Below are 23,402 nucleotides of genomic sequence, written 5' to 3'. Positions count from 1 at the left end.
AGCCCGCCGAGAGGCGGCCCATCGATATATTAAAACTACATGGTTTGATTAAAAGCCTGAATACGGTCTGGAAATGGCGAATCGGAGTGGGTGCTGTTTACAGCAGCCTTCACAATAGCATTCTTTGGGGCGCTCAGGGTTAGCGAGTTGGTGCCCAGAACAAAGAGGGCAAAGGGAATGTTTTTTTGCGTTTAGGGGATGTGCAGATAAGCAGCGCTCAGGTTGTCATCCATTTGCGGAGGTCAAAGACCGACCAGAAGGGGAAGAGGGTGGCACTGACGCTGCAGGCCATTTAATTGAGTCTAGTGTGTCCGGTGGCTGCCATGTCCAACTTTCTGCAGCAGCGCCAGCCATCGGAGGCGGAGGCACCATTGCTGCTGCATAGGGACGGGTCCACCCTGAGCCGCTTCCAGTTCAAAAAGGTGATGGAACTGGCTTTGGCAAAAACGGGGTTGACGGAGGGCCGATTCGGGACCCACTCATTCCGGATAGGGGCCGCCACTTCAGCATCAGCCAGGGGCTTGGGGGCGGAAGACATCAAGAAGTTAGGGAAATGGTCGTCAGGGTGTTTCAAAAGGTATATCAGACCGGATAAAATGTAATATAACATGCCATCTCCTCTCCTTCTCATTACCAGCTTTTCAGGGAAGGAAGAAACGCACCGTTTGGGTAGTGGGGCATTCGTTTATCTCAAGGGCCAGGGCGAGCTGGACACCTCAGCAGGAGGAGCCGACGGCCGGCGAGTTCCGGATCTGGTGGCATGGGGTGCCAGGGATAAAATGGGCACAGCTGCATGGGCTGCTGCGGAAATTGCTGCGTAAGCAGCAAAGGCCAGATGTGCTGGTCATCCACCTGGGGGGGGGGGGGGCGAACTACTTGACCAGCTTAGGGAGTGGGGTCTTGTTGAGGGACATGATGCTCTCATTGCAGGAGATATCAGCACAACTGGGTGAAACGGAGATCGTGTGGTCGGAGGCGATTCCCAGGGCGGAATGGAGAGGGGCCGAGAACCACGCAGCAGTTGAGAAATTGAGGAAGAAATTGAATGGGGCCATGGCAAAGTTCTGCAAGGGCAGAGGCTTCCAACATATCAGACATGGCCTGATCAACTTAAAAACCCCAGAGTATTTTTTATAAAAGATGGTGTGCATCCGTCAGCAATGGGGATGGATCTCTTCTACTGGAACATATGTACTAAATTGTTGGAACTGTAAAAGTAAACAGGACAGAGGGGGAGCCACGGTGGGCGGTAACCCACCTAGTGGCGTGGCGGTGTTTGGGTGACCAAGCACAAAAGACAGACTCCGAATGAGCAAGAAGGAAGCCGGAAGGGTCTTTGCTCTTCTCGGACCAGTGCCTCTTGGGAGCCTAATGGCAGGGGCGTCTGGTGGTAACAACAGGGGCTCAGCTTCCCCCAAAAAGAAACATTGCTCTCCCCACCCACGGACACCTGCATGGGCAGGGTAGGCACAGGGACAAAGGGTTGGGAGAGTTAGGCCTACTAAGAACGCTATACAAAAGTATAGGGGGAAGCAGGTGATCATGGACACGGAGCAAGCGCCACACTTACAGACTGGATTTCACAAAATGTCTGCAGTGATTCTTTTGTTGTGGAAATAAAGCTGCGGCCAAGTTTGCCATTTGAAACTACAGTCTCATTCTCAATTAATTTCTGGTAAGAAAGAATGCGCATCAGAGGAATGGGCAAATGATGGCTGATTGGCTATGGGTCCAAATGGACAAATGCAGGGGTTATTGTCACTGCTGGGATATTGCAATGAGAAACGTCGAGGCACAGGGCGCCATAATGCATCGTACGCCTCTTCATTTTTCTGGAGTCCAGGCACCACATAGCAGCATCACCCAAACATAGGGGAAAGACAACGAACGCTTTAATGCACATCAGTCAGCCTGTTTCACAGGCATTCATTTCATCCTTCGAAAGGCAGAATAGATGTCGAACAATACGCAATTTACATTAAAAGGTTTATTGAGAGGCCGTGTGTGCAGATGACGTACAGTCGTATTGGCATTTGAGCTGAGCATTGGTCCAGGCTTCTTTGCACTCCAGGTAAAACAAGCAGCCTATCTCGCGCTGCGTGGCCGTTTTTCAAATTCCCCCTCAGCTCCTCTCCATCTTATTTACAGTTACATTGAGGTGAGGTGAGGTTGGCATCGACGGAACTGTTTTGAACTGTAGGAAACTGACATTCAGAGCCATCAGGAGAATGCGCGCCCTTTTTGTGGCCTACTCTTGAGGTGGCTTGCGGAGCGTCGCAGTTTTCTCCTCTCCTCGTGATGTTTCCGCTCTTCTTCCTGTCGCTTCTTTTGTTGCTCAGACTTTATAAGAAAGAAAAAAGTAGTATACAAATTAAAAAAGGACATACTTCAACAACTTTACAAATATCACTCATAATAATTCCAACACTTTTCTAGTGGTGCGCTCTACAAGTACATTTTCAATATTTCATTAAATGTACCCTCGAATGAGAGTGCTTATTGTTCATGATAATAAAGCACAATTCCAAAGGTGTTCGGAAATCAATCCCGCAACAAGCCTCAGTTCAACGCATAAAATGTCCTCTTCAAAAGACAGGAGAACCACCGTGAAGCATCAACAATTCAAACTAGGGTCCTTCTTGGCAGACTCACTTCGGGGTCCAGCCTACCTCTGACGCCCCTGAAGACCTTCGACCCTACGGAGCTGGTAGCACACACCTAACACGCGTGAGCAAAGGGGTTTTTAAGGCACCGCTGCGATTATACATTGCGGTTGAACGCAGCAAAGGTTTAAGAACACGGGATCCAAGGTTGTCGTAAAATGGGCATAAGAAGAGAAAATGTGCTGGGTTTTCTATATTTAGTTGACAGAAGAGGCGCACATCAGAGGAACTTCGCTGCCACACCACTCCCAGTTCCTGCAAAGGCAGCGTTCCCAGACGAAATTAATATAAAGGGCTCAAAAAGTCCAAATACTCCTCATACTGGAAATCCAATTTTAAGGCCAAATAGTCAATTACCAGAGTGAACGTGGAACAGGCCGCCAAAGTCTTAGCCCTTAATGCCTGCTCAAACCTACAGTCCAATATCCAACATGGCCCCTGCTACTATTAACCGTGGATCCTGCCAGAGTGCAGCTAGATCAGCTGCTGCAGTAAAGCGGACATGAGAGCACCTTTTTAAGTTCTGAGCACCACTTCTGGCAGGTGTTCCAAGCACACCATTTCTTTTATGCGTATAAAAGTTGAAAAGATGTTTCGTGTTTGCATTATTTTGCATTCTGGGACTTTACATTTCCCATTCAAGGTGTTGAAAATGTAGCTATACTGGCTATTCTTTTGGCTTAACATGGTTCTGCAAAGGATTACATAATGTCAGATTGCTCTACTGGAGAGCAATAGCTAAATATTTGTACTAACTAGAACTTGGAAGGAATGTGGCCAAGTGCCTAAAGTGGGTTTAAATCCTGGCTCCACTCCTTTGCCAAATAGTGTGATCCTGGGCAAAAGTTGGGAGCCTTGAGAAAAGAGCCTCCCTAAGAATTGGGCACATTTAGAGGGCCTTTTTCCAATCTCCCTTAATGGTAAATGAGGTGTAACAACCACGTGTAAAAGGTTTACACTTTTTAAAACCAAACCTATTCCTGCCACCACCATGCACTTCACCGGTCAAAAACAAATGCATCTCCTGCAGCATCTGGTTTTGATGAGGCGGATATATGTTGGATTCTTATGGAATCCACCAGCTTTTAGCAAATTGTAAAAGCTGGCAGATTCCACAAGAACCCATGTAAATGACCACCATTCACATACAGGCAGAAGGCATTTATAATTGCACCACAGAGTGCAAACAATGCGCAGAAACATGGGTCCCCCCAAATCTCCATACATTGTTTGCACTTTCTAGTGCAAATAATTAAAATGGCAGGGTGAGGACTGCTAACACGTAAATGCTAGGCTGAGTGGTCCTCTTCATAGAATTAGCCCAGCGAAGGAAATTCCCCCTTCCCAACATAGCTCAGGTACGTTATGTTGCCCTCAACGTCTGCTAAGCAGCTCATTACGATGATCGGGTTTGAAGGTATGTTATAACCCTATCTGTTCAATGTTCCATTGAGGCGTTTACTCTGTGACCCTCAGCAGATTTGAATGGGGTTTGTGAGAGTTTATGTGGCACTTTTCTCTTTCGGCACCACCCTTGTTTGTCCCTAGATCATAGCCATTAGTTCTCTTTCACTGTCCTTTCTGAAAAAGCCTACCTACGTTTGTACCTCACAACAATGCGGTCAAAATAGTGCAAATCTTGTCTATGACTGATGGACTTTGTTGAGGGATAGCTGCATTAGGCTAAGAGGCTCAGATTTCAAGTGAATGACTTAACAGTAGCCCATTATACTGAGCTTTTGGTTGAAATCTCATTCTTATGTTTCAGCGTGCCATGCTGCAAAGGGCCAGATTGGGGGGGAAAAAGGGTCCTCTAGAGAGATGAAAGAAAAACAAACACAAACCCGATTGGAGCAGGAGGTAGAAGGAGAAATTGACAGACACAAACAGAAGATGACACAAATGGAGCATCAGACAAAGAGCGAGACACACATAGAAAGTGAGACAAATGGAGGGCTATGCAAATGGTTTAATATAAATGGGGCAGGGGCCCAGCAGTGAAAGCAATTTTTTGACCGGTCCAGAGTTAACCCCTGGCCCACATAAACCCTTGGTTTGTGGGTACATGCACTTCTTTTTTTCCATCTAAAGCACTAGCTGCCCTTGAACAACTGGCTATTCGGAGATTCGTTCCAGTGCCAGCAACAGTGGTCTTGTTGTCTAGTGGAGGCCTCTGCAACTTCATCTTCCTCAAAATAATCTGCATAGATAGGTGACCGGATCAACAGAAGGACAGAGATACACAGTAACCGCTACAACACATCCCCACTGGGCACTAAAAGCACTCTGCATCGAAAAGTTTACCTTACGTGATTTAACCTCCCCTCTGAGGTTTCCCACCCTATCCTGCATTTGCCACACATTCAGCTGCATTCTGTGCCTGCCCTGCAAGGCATAATAGCAGACAATTGTTGGGCTTGTTGTGCAAATACAGCAGAAAAATCAACAGATAATGAAATGAGGGCTGGTAAAAGATGTGAAATTCGCTGCAGTGCATTCGCTGTGAACTGATGAAGGACAGGAGGGCAGCTGCAGGGGAGGTCTGCGGGTCCTGCCTGCATCCTGTCACTGAGGACGAGCAAAGCAACAATCTTGCCGACTAGAGCCCAGAGTTAGTGCCTCGCCTGTGTCACTTCAACACCAGCTCAGCTGACCTTGCTCACCCCTCGCTTTGCAGTGCCTGCAAAGAAACTCCAGGAAAAAAGTTATGCAGGTTTATTTTGAAATGCCATTAATATTCAATGAAACATGCCACTCCTTGAAAATCTGCCGCCCCAGGGCTGGGCCTAGAAGGCCTTATTGGAAATACGTCTCAAGATACAGTGCTGGAGTCATTGCAAAATAGTAGCAGACAGGTTGTGCCAGCATAAAAATACAGATTGCTTACAGTACACATTCACTACCCCCCCTCACCCCCCTCACTCTCCAGAACCTTGCATTTCGCAAATCTGCTCTTGCCTAGATCGCATCCTTCGGGGAAAGTCGATCCTTTAAAATCTTGTGGAACTCTGAAGCCTCTGCCCTCACCACTCTTCGACCCCCCCTACCACTCCCCACTCCCCCCCAAGGATGAGTCCTTGGACCTCTGCTCTTCACCCTCTATAACTCTGTCCTGGGAAGACATCTCAAACCTTCGGCTTTCACTACCACCTTTTTGCTGATGACCCTCAAATATTTTTCTCCTTTCCAATTCAAACTGTCTCACTGCAATTCAACACTGGATGTCTCACCGTTGCTTCACGCTGAACTCTTCAAAAATGGAGGCCATCTTTCTCCCGGCTTCCAATGCCATCCATTCCCTCCTGTATCCGATCGCCTGACCTTCTTGCTCCCTCACCTAAGGCTTGCAATATTGCGGTACTCTTTGATAGCGACCTTTGACTGCAACAATTCATCACTACCACAGCCTCTGCTACTCATATTAACGTCCTAAACATTCAGAAAATGTTCTATTTTCTTACTAACCACTCTACATAAACTATAATGTGCACTCTTTTGCTCATCAAACTTAGTTCAAGTCTACAACTCCAGATCCTCCTCCACTACCTATCGACAACATGCTGGTTAGCTCTCCATGCACAACCTCTCTCTTTTTTCTTTTTTTAAAGTTCCTTCTCCTAATCTACAAAGCTATCAATGGTCTTGTTCCTCAGTATCTGTCTGATTGTATATTAGTTTACTCTCCATCTTGTTCACTCCGGTCCTCCTCTGCACTCAACCTCACTGTCCCATGCCCTCCCTGTGACTCCTCCTGCTTCCTCTCTTTCTCCCTTTTCACCCCCACTCTACTGGAACCCTCTGCCCATAACAATCAAAGGCAACCCAACTGTGGATCTCTTCAAAGATCTGCTTAAATTTCACTTACTTGCTAAAGAGGGAGCTCCCTCTCCCCTCTCCCCCATCCTCCCTCCCTGATCCCACCACTACCCCCAGTGACGCTTATTCATGTAACTTTGTATATTTATTTAGTACTCATCTTTAGTTTGGCACACTTGCACGTTTAAGTGAATGTTATCCTTGTAAGTCATTTTTTTTTAAGACACATTTTGTGTTTTTGATTTGTTCCTAGCATATGACCTAATTCTTTACACTCCTATGCACTAGCCCCCTCTACTTCATGCTATTGAACATGCACCCCTCGTGGGAAAACTTCTGCCATCTGTAAATGTGCTATTCTTAGTCCTTTCTGATCGAAACTGGCATTTCTGTTCTTCCAACAAACGCAAAATGCAAATACAAAAAGTAGCCTTTTAGCAAGTATTGTGTTCAACCTTGTATCTTGTGTGGCTTCAAATGAAAATTTCAAAAATAAAGATAAATTAAAATATCCGGCCGGAATTTGTTGCAGACAGTAATTAATGGGAGGTAATTTTACATAGTTGGTTCTGGCTAGCTTTTCGTTGTTTTGAAGCACGTTCTAATCCATCATAACTCGGAGTGTAATAGACAAAATGGCAGCATCACGTCCTGCAGTTAAAAGTAGGCAGCGGATAGTCAGCTGGAACGATCAGCAACTCACTTCTAAACCACTTTGCTCCAATGAATTGTTTGTTGAAAGGGCGGTTCCATTTTCTTCCAGAACCTGCTCGACTATATAATGGCGGCAGCACAAATTCGAAACAAGGCCAGGAAAGTTTTCACAAACGTAATGGGTTAATCACTATCCTCTGGAAACTGGAGCGGTTCTCTCTGCCTCCTCCGCGTTCAGCTTTCTGATAATGTTATCCGGCTTCCTCGCTGCTGGCCTTGACTACGAAACACCCAGTCGACGAAAACTCCAAAGAATGCATGTTTGATGAAATACAAGCGATGTCTGTACAATGAGAGGATGCCAGATTATCACAAAGGATTCTCTTCAAACTGCCCAGAAAAGTTCAGCGTTTAGAAAGACGTGCTTTTCACATGTACACTCAGTGCTGGACCGGCCTATGGGGAACTCGGGAGATGCCCTGCTGAGCCTCTGCCTCACGGGGCTCTTGTGTGGCTTCCCTGGTATTCTGCTCCTCTTACCCCCCCCTCTCACACATCCCAGCAGCTTCCTTCCACCTTTCCACATCCCCCACATGCCACTTAGGGATTTCTCCTTAAGCTTGCACTATATTATTCATCGCTCTTAAGAAATGGTATATATCAGTTTATGTTTACCTACTTTTGAATCCCTGTACACCAGGAACAAATGTGCTTTAAAATAAACAATTTGGACCCATGTTTCTTAAATGTTCGGAGAACGCCCCCAAACCCTAACTTGAGGAGTTGGGCCTGCTCACATTGTTGAATGTGTGGACCCTTTGAAAAGTCCACCTCTGTTTCCACTCCTAGAACACTAAAGCTGGAAGGCAGAATGGTTATCCACCCAAGTGCTGAATATTGCATGTGATGGGTACTTAAATCAGCTGTAGCCTCTTAGTTGACTTAGACGACCATCGGAATTCAGACCGGATGCCTCCATTCTTCCAGAAGGGAGACGTCTCCTACAAATGCCTGATTTTAGCCACTAAAAAGCAACCCCCCGCTTTCATGGTGGAGTGCTCCATTTAAAAGCGGTCATACTTCCAGCTCTGCCACCAGTGACACCCCATTGGCAAGGCAGGAAGGGAGCAGCGTTCATTGATCATTTGGTACAGAATGTTTCTCCAGCACTCACTGTTCTTGGGGTGTGCTGTAATATTTCAGTGTGATCAATATTTTTTTTTTAAATGTCAATTTAAACAAATTTAACTTTAAGGCCAACTGAGCTCAGTACTGTGCACACAGCTTTTTTAATCAAACAATATACATCTGTATCATTTATTGTAATTAAAACACAATGGCTTCCAAGGAACACCCCAGTGTTTTGAGACTATCCAAATCTGCACTTGAATGAAACTCCGTTGTCGTTTTTACATTTCAGTTGATAGGGATGTCACACACCGCATGCTGGGGAAGTGGATCGATGCCTGCATCTCCTTGCAGGGTTCAAACTCTCGGAGATACTGTAGCATTTATTGCGCGCCCGACATCAGACAGCGACATGTGTTCTACAGCACCGGGTCTCTGCACATAAACAAATGACTTGCCTCTCGATAATGTTCTTTCTGATGGATATTCCTCCCACAGATTCCTCATATATGATAATACTATCTCCAGCGCAGCTGTTCTCAGAAACTTTTCTTCCACCATGGGGCGCAGCGCACCTCCGTCCGATGCCGCTACGCACTGGACATTATGCCGGGGCCAGTATATACTGAGGCGCCGCGCTTCGTCGTGACTGCAGTTCCACCCTTTTTCCCTAGCCCTCTGACGCAGAGGAACCATAGTACCAGTGGTGTACTAACTATCCGCCACGAGGGGAAGGTAAGGAGGGCGATGTGGTATCCATGGGAGGAACATCTATCAGAAAGAACATTCCCAAGATGTACGTAATTTGTTCTTCTAATTAATTCTTTCCTCCCAGGGCAGGGGTGGCAGCCACTCCCTGATAGAATGAGCTCCGACACCCTCAGGTACATCCTTCAGAGTCAGATCGTAGCATTTTGAAATGCAGAGAATGATCCACCTGGACAGGGTCTGTTTGGTCATAGGCCTGCTAGCACGAGCACCGGCATAACCAACAAAAAGCTGGTTATGCTTCCTAGCCCCTCTAGTTCAAGAGACATAGTATTTAAGGGCCCACACTGGGTCCAAACGATGGATTTGTGCCTCTGCCCTAGAAGGGTGAGGCAGAGGGGAAAAAACAAAGGAAGAGGACCGTTTGTGAGAGATGGAAATCCGAGACTACTTTCTGCAGAAAGGTGGGCCTCACTCTCAAAGTCACCTTCTCTTTGGAGAAAGCTACATAGGGAGGTAAAACAGACAACTCCTGGAGCTCACTCACGGAAGTGATGGCAATCTGGAAAATCACCTTAAAATCTGGATTCCAAGATGGCGGCAGGCGAGGGAAGACGCGAGTCAGTGTCTCTCCCCACCGGGCCGCATCTATGGGTGGACAATAAAGCCATTGCCAACAGCTACTCCCCCACAAACAAAATCGCGACAGAGGCGAGGGAGGAGGACTGGTCCCCAACAAAGAGAATTTGAGAGCTTTATTACGAAGGGGCACTGATACTAAATCACAGCACTAGAGCCCATGTCAAAAACAAGAGGGAAAGCCGTTAAGACGACTCCAATAAATCCGCCATCCAGACAAGAGCCGAGCATCAAACAGTTGTGGTGTTGGGACACCTCCACACCCCAGCGCAGCGGGGATCAGTGCAAAAAGTAGTAACCCCGGACCCGCATACTCGTCCGACAATGGCGGCTACCAGGGAAGATATGCAATCCCGGTTCAAGGAATTTCAAGAACAATTTATGGCCTCCTTCCACACCCAATTCGAGTCACTAAAGGAAGAACTGAAACTGTCAGTGTAGGAACTAAGGGTGGATATCGAAAATTGGAAGAAAGGACAGACACCCTGGAGAAGGTGGTACAAAATGTGGAGGAAGAAGCAATGCAAAATGGGGAAACCCAGGAACACCTAGTTCAACCCAGGAACACCTAGCCCACAATTTGGAAATACAATGCAAGGATCTCAAAAACCGCTCCCGCACATCCAACATCAGAATCAAAAATATGGTGGAATCGGTGGAAGATAAATATCTAAAAGGCGCGGTTCAGCAGGTTTTCATGGACATCCTCGCAAACAATGGGGAAGAAGAGATCCAAGTGGATCGGATACATCAGGTGGGCCCCAGGAGAACCGGGCACACGCCGACGGGACGTTCAGGTGGCCCTATCATCAAACCCCCAGAAAGAACAAATTGTACGAAAAGCCATAACAGCCGGACAAATTACGATGAATGGGACGAAAATGACATGCATTACTTACTGTAATAGCATTTCTGATGATTGCATCTTCTTAGATTCACATGCTGTGCATATGGTCCGACATCCAGTGGTAACCGCGGAGTATTGCATCTTGTCTTTCAGGGACCGAAAGGGGAGGTCGGCATAGGCCTGTCGTGACGTGTAATGTACCCAAAATCCCTCACGCGCCGAGGTCCCTCCGATTGTATTTTTCCTGCCATGAGGGAGCCCAAGGCTATGGTGAGTGAGTACATAAAGAGAAAAAGTAGTAAGACGTCTATGTTCCTTCCACCCCGAGCGGGGAGTTAGGGAGGGCGCATGTGAATCTAAGCAGATACAATCTTCAGAAATGCTATTACGGTAAGTAATGCTGGTCTTCTGATGCTTGTTAATCTGCTTAGAATCACATGCTGTGCATAGACTAGCGAGCGGTACCCGGAGTTGGAGGTGGGTTGTGAGAAGGAACAGTACAGAAAAGATGTCTTAGTACTGCTTGGCCAACCTGAGAATCAGACCTAGAATGAGTGTCTAGGCAATAGTGTTTTGTAAAGGTGTGTACAGAACTCCAGGTTGCCGCTTTGCAAATGGACTTGAGGGGAACATTTGCAATGAATGCTATGGATGCCTCAGTGCCCCGAGTAGAACATGCTCTAGGCTTGAAGGGCAGTTCTCTCTTAGCAAGAGTGTAACATAGTGTGATGTATTTGACAATCCACCTTGAGATAGCTGATTTAGAGACAGGATCCCCTTCTCTACCAGCTGCCACTGAAACGAAGAATTGTTTTGTTTTCCTCAGTGGTTTAGTTCTTTCCAGGTAGAACACTACTGCCCTGCACACATCTAGTGTGTGTAGGCTTCTTTCGGCCATGCTAGTAGGGTTCTGGAAGAAAGTGGGTAGTTAGATTGATTGGTTCACATGGAACTTTGAGATGAATTTAGGCGCAAATCTGGGATGTGTGCAGAACAACCTTATCTTTGTGGACTGTAAGAAAGGGATCTAGAACAGAAAGTGCCTGTAGTTCGCTAACCCTTCTGATAGAAGTGATAGCCACTATGAAGGCCGTTTTATAAGTCAGGTCTTTCAGACTTGCTTTATGCATAGGCTCAAAGGGAGCTCCCATGAGCCTGGTCAAAACCACATTTAGATCCTATCCAGGGGTCAGGTGCGAAATGGGAGGATAAATCCTCTGAATCCCTTCCATAAAGGCTTTAATCACCGGTATTTTCCAACACAACACTTTTTGTTGTGATGTGGTGTAGACTGACAGAGCAGCCAGATGAACCTTTAGGGAATTGAAGACTAACCCAGTGTCCAACAGATGGGTTAGGTACAGCACAATGTGTGTGGATGAGTAATCTATGGGATTGACGACCTTGGAATTGCACCAGATAACAAAACGTTTCCATTTGCTGGCATAGCAATAACGTGTATTTGGTTTCCTAGCTTCCCTGAGTATGTCCATGCCCCTCTGAGGGAGTTGTAGGTGCCCAATCTCTATGACCTCAGGAGCCATGCTGCTAAGTTCAGAGTTTGTGGGCATGGGTGTAGGGTCTGCCCCCTGTCCTGAGACAACATGTTGTATGGGCAGGGTAGTTTCACTGGTGGGGAGAGGAACATTTCTATCAGGTGAGCGAACCAGGGTTGGCGGGCCCACATGGGGGCCACCAGTATCATGGTAACTGGTTCCTGGTGCACTATCTTGTTGAGAAGGGGAGTCGGAGGAAAAGCGTAGACACATTTCCCTGACCATGTTATCCAGAGACCGTTCCCCTTGGATCGGTTCTGGGGGTACCTGGAGGCGTAGTCTTGGCATTGGGCGTTCTCCTGAGTTGCGAACAGGTCGATCTCTGGGAAGCCCCATTCTGCGAAGACGTTGGACACAATGTCTTCGTGCAGCCGCCATTCGTATTCTTTCGGGCAGAGGAAAATCTCTGCTGAGCACGTCTGCCAGAAGATTGAGTTACCCTGGAACAGGTTGGGACAACAGAAACATCTTGTGTTTGAGAGCCCATATCCAAATGTTTTGGGACAGCTTGGATAGCCCTGGAGAGTGAGTGCCCCCCTGTTTGTTCAGGTAATACATGGCTGTAGTGCTGTCCGTTAGAATCAGCACTGTCTTTCCTTGAAGTTGCACCTGAAAGGCCTTCAAAGCCTTGAACACCGCTAATAGCTCCAGTAGGTTTATATGGTTGGACGCTACTTGAGGGGACCAAACTCCGTGCGCCGTCTGCTGAAGCAGGTGAGCCCCCCACCACCCTGTGAGAGATGCGTCTGTAGTGAGAGTGGCTTCCACTGCAGGGGTGGTGAAGGTCTTCCCCTTCAAGAGGTTTTCTCTTGACCACCACTGCAGAGAGAGAATGAGGGCTGGCGAGACAACTACCAGATCTTCCCATTGTCCGCTGGCCTGACACCACTGGCTGTTGAGCCACTCTTGCATGGGACGCATGTGCAGTGGCGCATGGGGAGCCAAGTATATGCATGACGCCATCATTCCTAGCAAGCGCATGGCCTTGCGCACAGTCACCTCCCGACTGGCTACATATTGAGGGATCTGAAAAAGCATGTTCTGAACCCTCTCGTTGGAGGGGAAGACGAGACCGTCCTTCGTCCAAGTTAAAGCTCCCAGAAATTGTTTCGTTTGACTGGGGACTAGACTGGATTTCTTTTCGTTGATTTAGAAACCCAGACTGAAGGAGATCTACTGTTTTTTGGGTGTTCGAAAAACATGCGTCTAATGAGTCCCCTGTGATGAGCCAGTCGTCGAGTTAAGGGTAAACTGGGACCGATTGTCTGCGCAGGTGTGCTGCGACCACCACCAGGACTTTGGTAAACACACTTGGTGCCGAGGCGTTTGCCGAAGGGGAGTACCTTGAATTGGTAATGCTTGTTCTCGATCATGAACCTTAGATATTTCCTGTGCGCTGGCAACATTGAAATATGAAAGTATGCATCTTTCATGTCCAATGTTGCCATGTAGTCCCCCTGTTTCAGCAATGGGATCACCTCCTGTAGTGTTACCATGCAAAACTTCAGGGGTTTTATGAACTTGTTCGCTGGGCGCAGGTCTAGAACAGGCCACATGGTGAGGTCCTTTTTGGGTAAAGGAAGTGCACCGAATAAATACCCTTGTTTACCTGAAGAATAGGGACGGCTTCTATGGCGTCCTTTCCCAGCAGTGCTTCCAACTCTTGATTCAGGATCTGCAGATGGTCCGGTGAAAGGCGCCGTGAGCGCGGCGGTCTGAATTGTGGAGGTTGGGCGAATTCCACACAGTACCCGTGGGCGACTGTCTTTATGACCCACTGGTCTGAAGTTATCCCCTCCCATGCCATGAAGAAAGATGTTAATCGTCCCCCGACCGGGGTGACATGGAACGGGACCTGGATTTGGTGGTCATTTCTGACCAGAGGCTGTGGCTCCTCTGGGATTGGGGCCTCTACCTCCGCCTCTGCTGCGTTTCTGACCCCTTGAAGAGTAGTATGCGGGGCTTCCAGAAGTTTGTCCTGTGTTGAAGTTCCCCGTGCCGTAGTTGTTTTGACCAGCACTGGCTTGCCCTCAAAAGGACCGCCGAGAGTTATTACCCCTCTGGGGGGAAGGTTTCTGTGTGATCTGCTAAAGAGACTTCAGCGTCTCATGCTCCTTTTTGGCTGTTTCTAAGGCCTCATCCACCGCTTTCCCGAAGAGGTTAGACTACTCAATGGGCTTATTGATGAGGGAGGCTTGGGTTTCCGGTTTAAAACCTGAGGTACGCAGCCAAGCGTGTCTTTTAAGTAGCGTCCCTTGGGCCAGAGACTTGCCTTCTGTTTCCGCAGTGTCCAGGGTGTTTTTGATCACGTGCTGGTTAACTTGTCTTCCCTCCGTTACAATGGAGAGAAGCTTTGATTTGGCGGGTTCAGGAACCTCTTGGAGGCCTTCCTGGAGCAAGTTCCACTGAGCGTCAGCATAGCTTGCCAATAGTGTGGTATTATTAGCAATCCGCGTAGTGTATGAGGCAGCCGAAGTGACACATTTGCCTAGAGCATACAGTCGTTTGGATTCCTTGTCTGGTGGGGATTCCCCCGTGGCAAGGGGTACCCCTGCCCTTTTCCGAGTGGTAGTCACTACCAATGAATCTGGGACGGCGTGCCCTCTTATCTATAGAGGGTCGGAAGGGGAAGGGCGAAATAATTTTTCCACTATTGGGTTCACTGCCCGGGTTTGAGCTGGTGATAACAATGAGGGGCGACCCTTCTCTTAATAGAATTAAGGAGGGGGATGGCCTGGCTAGATGGAGGCTTCTCCTTAAGGATATCCTTTACAAAATCCTACTCAGGCACAGCCTCTTGAGTGGAAATTTTAAAGTATTCAGCTGTCTTTTTCAACATGGAGTTGAATGACATTTGGTCATCTACAGGTGAGGCCTGGCTAGCCGGAGTGGACGGGGAGAATCCAGGCACAAAACATCAGTGTCCTGATCTTGCGGTGTCCATGGGTCCTGACCTTCCTGCTGGGTTTCTTCTCAGTTGTCTGTAGTATCCTGTTGTTGCTCCTCATAACTTTGTAGAAATGAAGCTTCTTCCACTTCATTATAAATGTCTCTATATGTGTCCATGTGGACAATGTCTTCCTGCTGAACGAAGGCAGAAGACTGATCTTCTTGAATTTGAGAAGGAAATTGGAGGTTAGGGTCTACCGGAGACCTTTTTGGGGGAGGATGATCAGAAAAACTGATAATCTTCTCCAGCCGATCCATACACCCTTCGAACTTCTCTGTAGTCCATTTAGTGGACCCAAACAGGCCTACGTGTGGAAGAACGGCGTTCTCCGCCATACGGCGTCGAAAAGAGTCTCTTAGGGTGTCAAGAGGCTCTTGACTATCTTCATAGGTATCGTAAGAATCGGGATCCCAATCCGCATCTGAAACTTTTTCCACGGCTTGTCCCATAACTTCAGGCGGAACCGGGGTAAGATCCACTGCCGGCGTAATTCTTTCGATGCTGCTTTCGATAGTCGCTGAATCGGCGTGAGACAGTAGCTCTGATGGTCTATCGGTAGTTGTACTACCTTCCGCGGCGCTAGAGGGCCTAGCGGATGGTTTTCCGGGTAGTGGCCTAGCCGTAGTTTTCGGGCCTACCACGGCCTTCGGGACCGCTGTGCGTCGGATTTCTGCGCTTCGACGTGTGAAGTTTTTGGAGTAGCGCCCTTACTTGATTTTGATTGCCCAGCCGCAAGACGCTGCTGCGGATGCGGGGAAGGCTTTCGATCTGAACGATCCGAGGAAACAGGCGAAATTTTTGGCAGCCCTGTTGGTGCTTTCACCTTTTTCGACGAAGACGTCGAAAACGGTGTAGGGGTTGTCTGCTTAGTGTGATGGGTTTGTATGCCCCTTTCTCCGGGTGTTGTCCCTGTAGCGAGACCAGAGTCAGGCCTTAAAGGGTCGGGGACGGGCGTGGCGGTCCTAGAGGTGTCTGCCTCGACGAGATGTTTGGTCATCCGAGGTACCCCCATCACTCTCAGCGGGTGTGGCGGTGAGGGAAGGGAGTTCCACCCGCGACATACCATACGCGGCCCACCGCTTTACAAGGCGCTCCTTAAGGGTCTTAGGCCGAAGGAGTTTGCAGGCCGCACACCGCTTCTCGTTGTGCTCTAGGGGGAGACAAGCGTTACACGTCCTGTGTACGTCCTTTCCAAGGATATCTGACCCTACACTTAGGGCACAATCTAAAAGGAGTCCTTTCCATAGGTAAAGGGAAGGATGACCAGACCAAAAGGGAAAAGAGGGGAAAGGAGGAAAGACATACCGACAATATGGCCACCCCGACCCCACTCTCACTACTGTATAGGTCGGCCCGAGGGCCCGACCACGTGGAAAATCCGGCCGCCGGATTTTAGGCGCCGAAATCCACAGCCGTAGACGAATCCCCCGTAGTCTTTGTCGAAGATGTTCTTGTGACCGAAGTGACGTAACGGGGAATAACTGACAAGTCAGTAAAGATAAACAATATCTCTTGTAAGAGCTCCGCTATAGGGCGACCAGTTATCGGGGCGGAAAAAAAGAATCTGAGGGACCTCGGCACGTGAGGGATTTTGGGTACACTACACGTCACGATAGGGCTAGTGTTACAGACACGCCTATGCCGACGTCCCCTTTCAGTCCCCGAAAGACAAGATGCAATACTCTGCGGTTACCACTGGATGTCAGACCATATGCACAGCATGTGATTCTAAGATGATTAACAAGCACAGGATCAACTTTATCAGGACCTGGCGCAATCCACGCTACAGAAAACGATATGAATGGGCCCGGTAGTGAAGTTTTTGGCATCAAAACAAGTTAGATATAAGTGGACATTTCAGTTTGGACTGCTTTTCGCATAAGCTGCGCAATCCAATTGATTTAATGCTGAAAGAAATAACCTGTGGGTTTTGTAAATGTACTTTCAAGACTCACAGCGAAAGATAACACTTGAAAAGCTGGATGTTGCTGGGCCAGGAATTTAAAAAGCCTCATCAGCAAAGACACTCAATACTCTGTCGGATTGTATTAGTGAGGTGTCTCAGAATGAGACAGAAAATTAGTTTGCATATACATGGTAATTCCCAGCCTTGCCCTGCTAATCAATGTAATAAAAGCACCATCATGGCTCATACTCCTGCTTTTTCCCCCCGTAGAAGAGGATTGTTTTAAAGCCCTGTTGTGTGGGGAAAAAGCCCATCTAGCAAACCTGCAGGTGGAACTGGGCAGGGGGTGGCAAATCCAAAGGGGCTGGCTCAGCTAACTCACCTTCTCTGTATCTCTGTGGTGGCGGCAGGACCAAGCTGGGACTCCATTTAAAAATAACCCTTTATCAGGGCTATGGTTGCACTGGGCCTGCAACTTCCTCTCGTGGTCCCTCGCAAGTGACCGGGAGAGGAAATTGCGGCTGCAATGAGCCCTCAGCTTGCTCTCACGAGAGGAAGCGTGCAAAACTTCCACCAGAGCATCCCACGTGCCGTATGGTTGTATGGCCCTGGTGTGTTGAGACATCGGGGAACACCGACAGAACTCCGCTTTTTGGAGACTGACAGGGTATTCAGAGCCCTGCTGCTAGGCCCAGAGATTTAGCAGTCACCTTGGAGGACTGACATTTCTGTAGGAGTTCCTCTGCTTTAGCCCCAATTTACAAACAAATTGTTGCAATCAAACTGCATGTCCAGGAGTTTAGTCTGGGCATCGGTGGCAAAACCAGAGGTCCTCAACATTAAGTAATTCCTCAACACTGTCCTTGTTGCCATCGTACAAGCCACACAGTCAGAGGTATCCAGGTTTCACTAAAGAATGTGACGGGAGGTCTCCTTGCCATCCTTGATGAAGGCTTCAAAGCCCTCTCTAATATCTGCTACAGTGAAGTGCTCTGCAGCCCCTGAGATAGCAGACCAAAGGCCAAAAGGGAATTTGGCCAAGGCACAGAAGTCCTTGATGGCCCTCACTGCGCCCCTGGTGGGGGGAAAAAGGAAGATTTGTGAGATTGCCTACTTCGTGACTGCCTTGCACATCAGGCCTGAGCAAAAGATAGATGGAGCTAGTAGTCCTTTTGATGTAGGCCTTGTTCTGATTAGGTAGGGTGAGGAGCAGGCTAAAATGCTGGTGAATTCAGAGTTTCACATGTATCCGAAAATGTAACCACCTTTAGCAAAATGGTGTGCCACCTTTTCTTTGGAAAGAATGAAATATGGAGCCCTAGGCAATAGCGCCTGAAGCTCGCTTACTCCCCTGGTAGATGTTATCACGGAATAAAATGCTACTTTTCAAGTAAATAGTCGAATAGTACATGAATGCATGAGCTGAAATGGTGACTGCATCAAGAAGTTGAAACATAAAAGTCCCAAGCCAGAACTGCAAATTGGGTTGCAAGGAAGTTATTAAAGGCCTTCAAACACAGGCCATACATTGGAATATTAAGTAAGATCCTTGATCGGGGTCCTCTTGAGCACAGAAATAACGACATGCTGCTCAGATCACCATTTCCCAGGATGACCGTCACCCTCTCCTCCGAGGGAGTAGCCAGGCATGCAACCGCGTTGAGACGGGTGCCACGGAACAGAGCGTTGTGCGATGGCTCCCTGCAGGACTTCGGATAGTTCATGGAAAATCTGAGGCTCTGTGAGAAGGCGACTGGTCTCTGCAGGGTGCTGGATTGCCAGCGTGTGCGAGCGGGAATGATTGAGCCCATCATCCAGATATGGTTAGATGTGGATTCCCTTGAGGCACAGATGCGCAGCCACCAGAGACAAGCACTTCGTGAACACCCTTGGTGCCGACTTCAGGCCGAAGGGCATGGCCTTCAACTGTTAGTGCTAGTTTTTACTGTAAAATGATTTTACAATCATTTTACTCCCAACTTTAAAAAATAGGGAGTTAAATACTCCCACTTCCAAATCTTATCTGAAGCCCTGTGTGTATTGCTACTTGGTGAACTGCTGATTTACATACACTGGTCCATGATTCATTGTCCAGTCATATATAGCTTCCTCGAAAACTCGCTCGCCATCCCCATTCTACACTACACACAACAGCTAGCCACTCACACACTGCAACAAACACACGCGTGTTCCCCCTTCCCATGCACACAAGAGCATCAGCCCAACCATGCACTTCTGCGTCCAAATTGTTGTTCACGGTTCTCCAGCAACCTTCAACCCACCTTCCCTTATTTATTTATTGTGTTTTAGATAATTGAACTTTTCACATAAACATTATTTAAAAAACTTTACATTTCATTTAATTTAACCTATACACGTTAATTTCATGGTGCTAAAAACATTTTACATAACTGTATAATAACTTCATGTCTTAACGATCTCCATTGGCCAGATGTCATTTTGAAGGACTCGACCCATCATATCTTTCCCAATAGTCAGAACTACCAACTAGCATGTTATTTTATATCTTTAGCCAATATCTCCTTCTCAAATGCCATCCATACCTGGATCAGTGCAATGGCTGTTCCTAAACGTCGTCCACTTAATCCATTTAACCAAAACATTTCGGCCAGTATCTCTTGGGAACGCCCTGCTAGGTGTCTATAATAAGAATGGAAGTATGTTCGCATGTAGGCACATCCAGTTAGTACATGTCATTTGAAAACTGAGCAATATACGGTGACCTAGGATACACATACCCCAAGTATCTTCACCATCCCCCACCCCCTCCCAGAAACATACCTATACACCAAAAATGGATTCTCCAGGAGTGGCACTTTGACGCCCTCTCCTTCCACTAAACCTCCGCAACGTTCTCACGCAAAGGACCACTAGCAAAAAGACTGCCAAAATGACACACGGTTGTGTCAAGCAAGATCCTTTTACATCGCGTTACAATCATTACATCCGAGTCAGGTGTGTGTGCATACGCGTTTGCCATCCACCAGTATCCAATGGGTTTTGCACCACTTGTTGCAGTAATGAGCCAACACCGGAAATGATACTGCGTCAAAGTTTAAAAGTTCCGTTGACCCTGCAGTCAAATGAATCGGATGGAAATGTGCCAAACTGCACAAATTGAGTGTGGGAGTGCGTCAGCGGCGAGCGCATTCCAATGTACAATGGAAGAGGGGGTGAGTCATGGTTACAACTCAACATTATCTGCGAGGCTTTGCGGATACGAGGATCTGTGATAACGAAACTGCGAGAGGGCGCTTTTACTCACTTTTCCTTTTCATCTCGGCTTCAACATATAAACACCTTGGCAGTCTGATCCGGTTAAGAAATGCCAGGCTGTCAGAGACAACAGTAGTGTGCCTTTTTCATCACCAATGGCTGTTAGTTTCTGCCATCGGTTGAACCTGTGCCAGGATTGCTCATAGACCGCAAATTCACGGTACTACAGAAGGGTGCGAGATTTCAGATTTCACGATATGTCCTATGGGTGCGGTTGGGGGGGGGCAGTGCTGAGCCACCTTGCCGTTTCTAAAATGTGTTTTCCAAAGCTGGGACTCAGAAAGGCTCCCCCAACTAGCCCTAAATGCAACAACCCCCTGAGGCAGCTTTTTCACTGAACAGAGCTGCGTGTTGAAAGGGCTGCCTGCAGGCATCAGCACTTGTGAATAAGAAAAAAGGAGGTTGCACCAAAAGGTATGATTGCAATGTGCCTGCCTCACCTTTTGTTTCTTAATCAGAGGCACCAAACCCTGCAGGCACCCTTTTCACCACATGGCTCTGTTATGCTGACTGACAGGGGGTTGACAACCTCTGATTAAATAACAAAAATTGAGATGGGCACATTTCTATCATGCCTTTTGCTGCGCCTACCTCTTCTTTTGTTTCCTAATCACAGGCTCTGACACAGGGCTGCGTGTGGGGAGTCAGAGCTGTGATTAAGAAACAAAAGGAGAGGCAATTATACAGTTTAGACAGCAAAAGGTATGATCGAAATGTGCTTACCCCTCCTGCCTGGCTCCCCTTGCACGGCCATGTTTGGAGAAAAGCAATTTCCCGCTCAGACTTAGGTCATGGCCCCTTGTTAGAGACCTACCATACCCCCTCGCCCCCTCGGTCCGCCTTTTTAATGTCTTGAAGCATTGAGCAATTCATTTAGAGCTAGGAGGGATTACAGATTAAGGGCAAGATTTGCTCATCACAGAGTAAGGAAATAAACATTCACTGCTGTGCATGTCACACTTCTGTGCATGTCACACTCCTTGGCTAATTCAGGAAGAACGCAAAACAAGAATAGTAACAGATTTACTGAATCAAACGAGATGGTGAAAAATGGGATTGCCTTCACATGGCATGGCAGCGGGGGGGGGGGGGGAATACCCAACGTTTGGCCTTCAGAAAGACCTTGTAGGGCAAAACGTGTTGCCTGTGTTAATGCGAAAGGGACTTTTCTTTTACTGAGTATTATATTTGAAACGAATAAATATTGTTGTTTATCAAGTCTTGGAATGATTGTTTTTATTTCTTCAATAGTGACTGATACAATTGCACATGGATTCATAATGGCATTGTGCCTGTTCTGTATTGAGCATGGCAGTGACTGCTGCACGGGTGTAAAACATTCCAAGCTTGGGCGCGTCACCCAGAAGGACTCACCCAGAAGGACTGAGGGCGGGATGCGGCATTATTCCTTATGCAGATCGGTAATCTATATGAAAGCTTTATAAATGGGTTATACTGTATCCCTGTAAAATATGGGACGGTTGCATCAAGATGTTGTGTAATGAATATGTGTGTGTAGACCTTTTGTAAAGCCCACCCCCCAGACGGTAGACTCTTGGGTTACTGATCATATAGAGGGGTAGATGGCCGCACAGACTCCGAACCCAGTTGAACAGGAAACGCTTAAAGGGCTTTATGGAAGGCAAATACGTTGCCTCCCTCCTGACATTCACATGAAACGTATTTCAAAAAGTGGAAGGCGGTGGGATCCAGGACCCTGAAACTATTAAACTCCAGTGCAGCCCATGCAGACATTACTAATTAGTTGAATGGAAGAATCTTCCAGGTTGAGGGTATTCTGAGGGTAAACAAGAGCTCTCTTATGCAGGGCTTTTAATGTCAAACACACGATCTTAAACCTAGTTCCGTCATGCACAGGCAAAGAGTGCTGTACACTGCAGGCCTCGGTCTTATGCTATTATTTGCCCAACAAACAAGCCTCATAGCGGCATTTCAACCACGTTGCTTTCCGCGAGTTGTATGGGAAGGCCCAAGACAGACTTTTGGCCTAGTCTAACTGGAGTTAGCAAAGCAACCCTCTACTCGTTTCTACTCATCCACTCCAGATTAATGGAAAAAACACTGCCGACAGAGGCACTAAATTTTGCGTTCATGGACATTTCCATTTTCAGCAGAATCCCCTGGTTGGTCATGTTGACTCTCGGGTGGACTGCATTTCCTCAAGTTCAGGGCAAAGGAGTCTATAATCAAAGTTTGGCCAAGCTTGCCTTTGGTCCCGAGGGGCATCGCCTCTGTCTTAGAGGTGTTAGTAGCATCACACGCTCCTCATTCATAAATGTATCAATTTCTAAGCACACCCTCAGCTTGTTATATCGATCCTGGCATCAATATAAATTGATATGGAGATAAAAGGGTGTGTGTTATCAGCATGGTATTGGCATCCATGCCCCCCTGCTATAATCATTTCAACTAAAGGCGTGTCCAGATTTTGAATATTAGAGTGAAGAGGGGAAATGCCAGATTATTTCATGCTCAAGTGGCACCAACCTGGAGAAAGAGGGGCCAAGGATACAAGGCTGAGACAGATCAATAAGAAATGACCTGAGCCAATGGTGTAATTATGCTCTCAAGCTAGGATTGGTTGACACAGCTAAGCCTGGCATGCTGCACCATGCCTTGCTCACACCTAATTCAATTGTGTCTGGGCAATGACGAATGCCTGCTGTTGCAATACAGGCCCCTGGTCCACAGAAACGTGTTGAGGTGGTCAAATGAGACAGAAATCAGTGTGCCAACAGCACCTATTTGTTTTTACATCAAGGCGGGGGATCCTGGTGCATTGAAAGCATGGACTAGAGTTATGCCCGAGCAGTTTACACACACCACTTTTACTCTAAAATTTACCAAAGCACTCAGGAAAACAATCTTGTAAGCAAAAGTAAATAAAAAACGACAGAAACAAAGAAAAGAAAGTAGTCTCAGAAATTGTGGCATCCTAAGGACTATCGAACACATTCCTTAACTCTCAGTAATGTTTTTTCTGATGGATGTTCCTCCCACTGATTTCTCCTCGTTGATATGCAGCTCCCAGTACAGCTGCTCTCCGGAATTGTTTCTGCCGCCAGTCAAACCGTACGCCTCAATGCGTCCTGTGCCTGACAGGACGTTGGGCAAGTATATATAGAGCGCCACATCATATGACCTAAATTTCACCCTTTTTCCCTATCAGTCTGATGCTAAAGGACAGCAGAACCAAGGTGTGCTAGTTATCAACCAA

At 47.4% G+C, this 23,402-nt stretch overlaps 1 protein-coding gene across 1 annotated transcript in view; it reads right to left on the bottom strand.

Annotated features, from left to right (window-relative positions):
- Window positions 1-1,972: 1,972 nt before the first annotated feature.
- The window catches only part of NOL10 (nucleolar protein 10), an 856,295-nt gene continuing 834,865 nt past the window's right edge, over window positions 1,973-23,402 (bottom strand). Inside the window, exon 21 of the mRNA XM_069605973.1 lies at window positions 1,973-2,340. Within this exon, the coding sequence (XP_069462074.1) occupies window positions 2,221-2,340 (120 nt within the window). The 3' untranslated portion in view covers window positions 1,973-2,220. The remainder of the gene's footprint in view (window positions 2,341-23,402) is intronic.

This window comes from Ambystoma mexicanum, chromosome 4p (assembly GCF_040938575.1).
Source record: "Ambystoma mexicanum isolate Mex_15411 chromosome 4p, UKY_AmexF1_1, whole genome shotgun sequence".
Lineage (NCBI taxonomy): Eukaryota > Metazoa > Chordata > Amphibia > Caudata > Ambystomatidae > Ambystoma > Ambystoma mexicanum.
The sequence above is the reverse complement of the archived record's forward strand: the minus strand, read 5'-3'. Positions and strand labels throughout refer to the sequence as shown.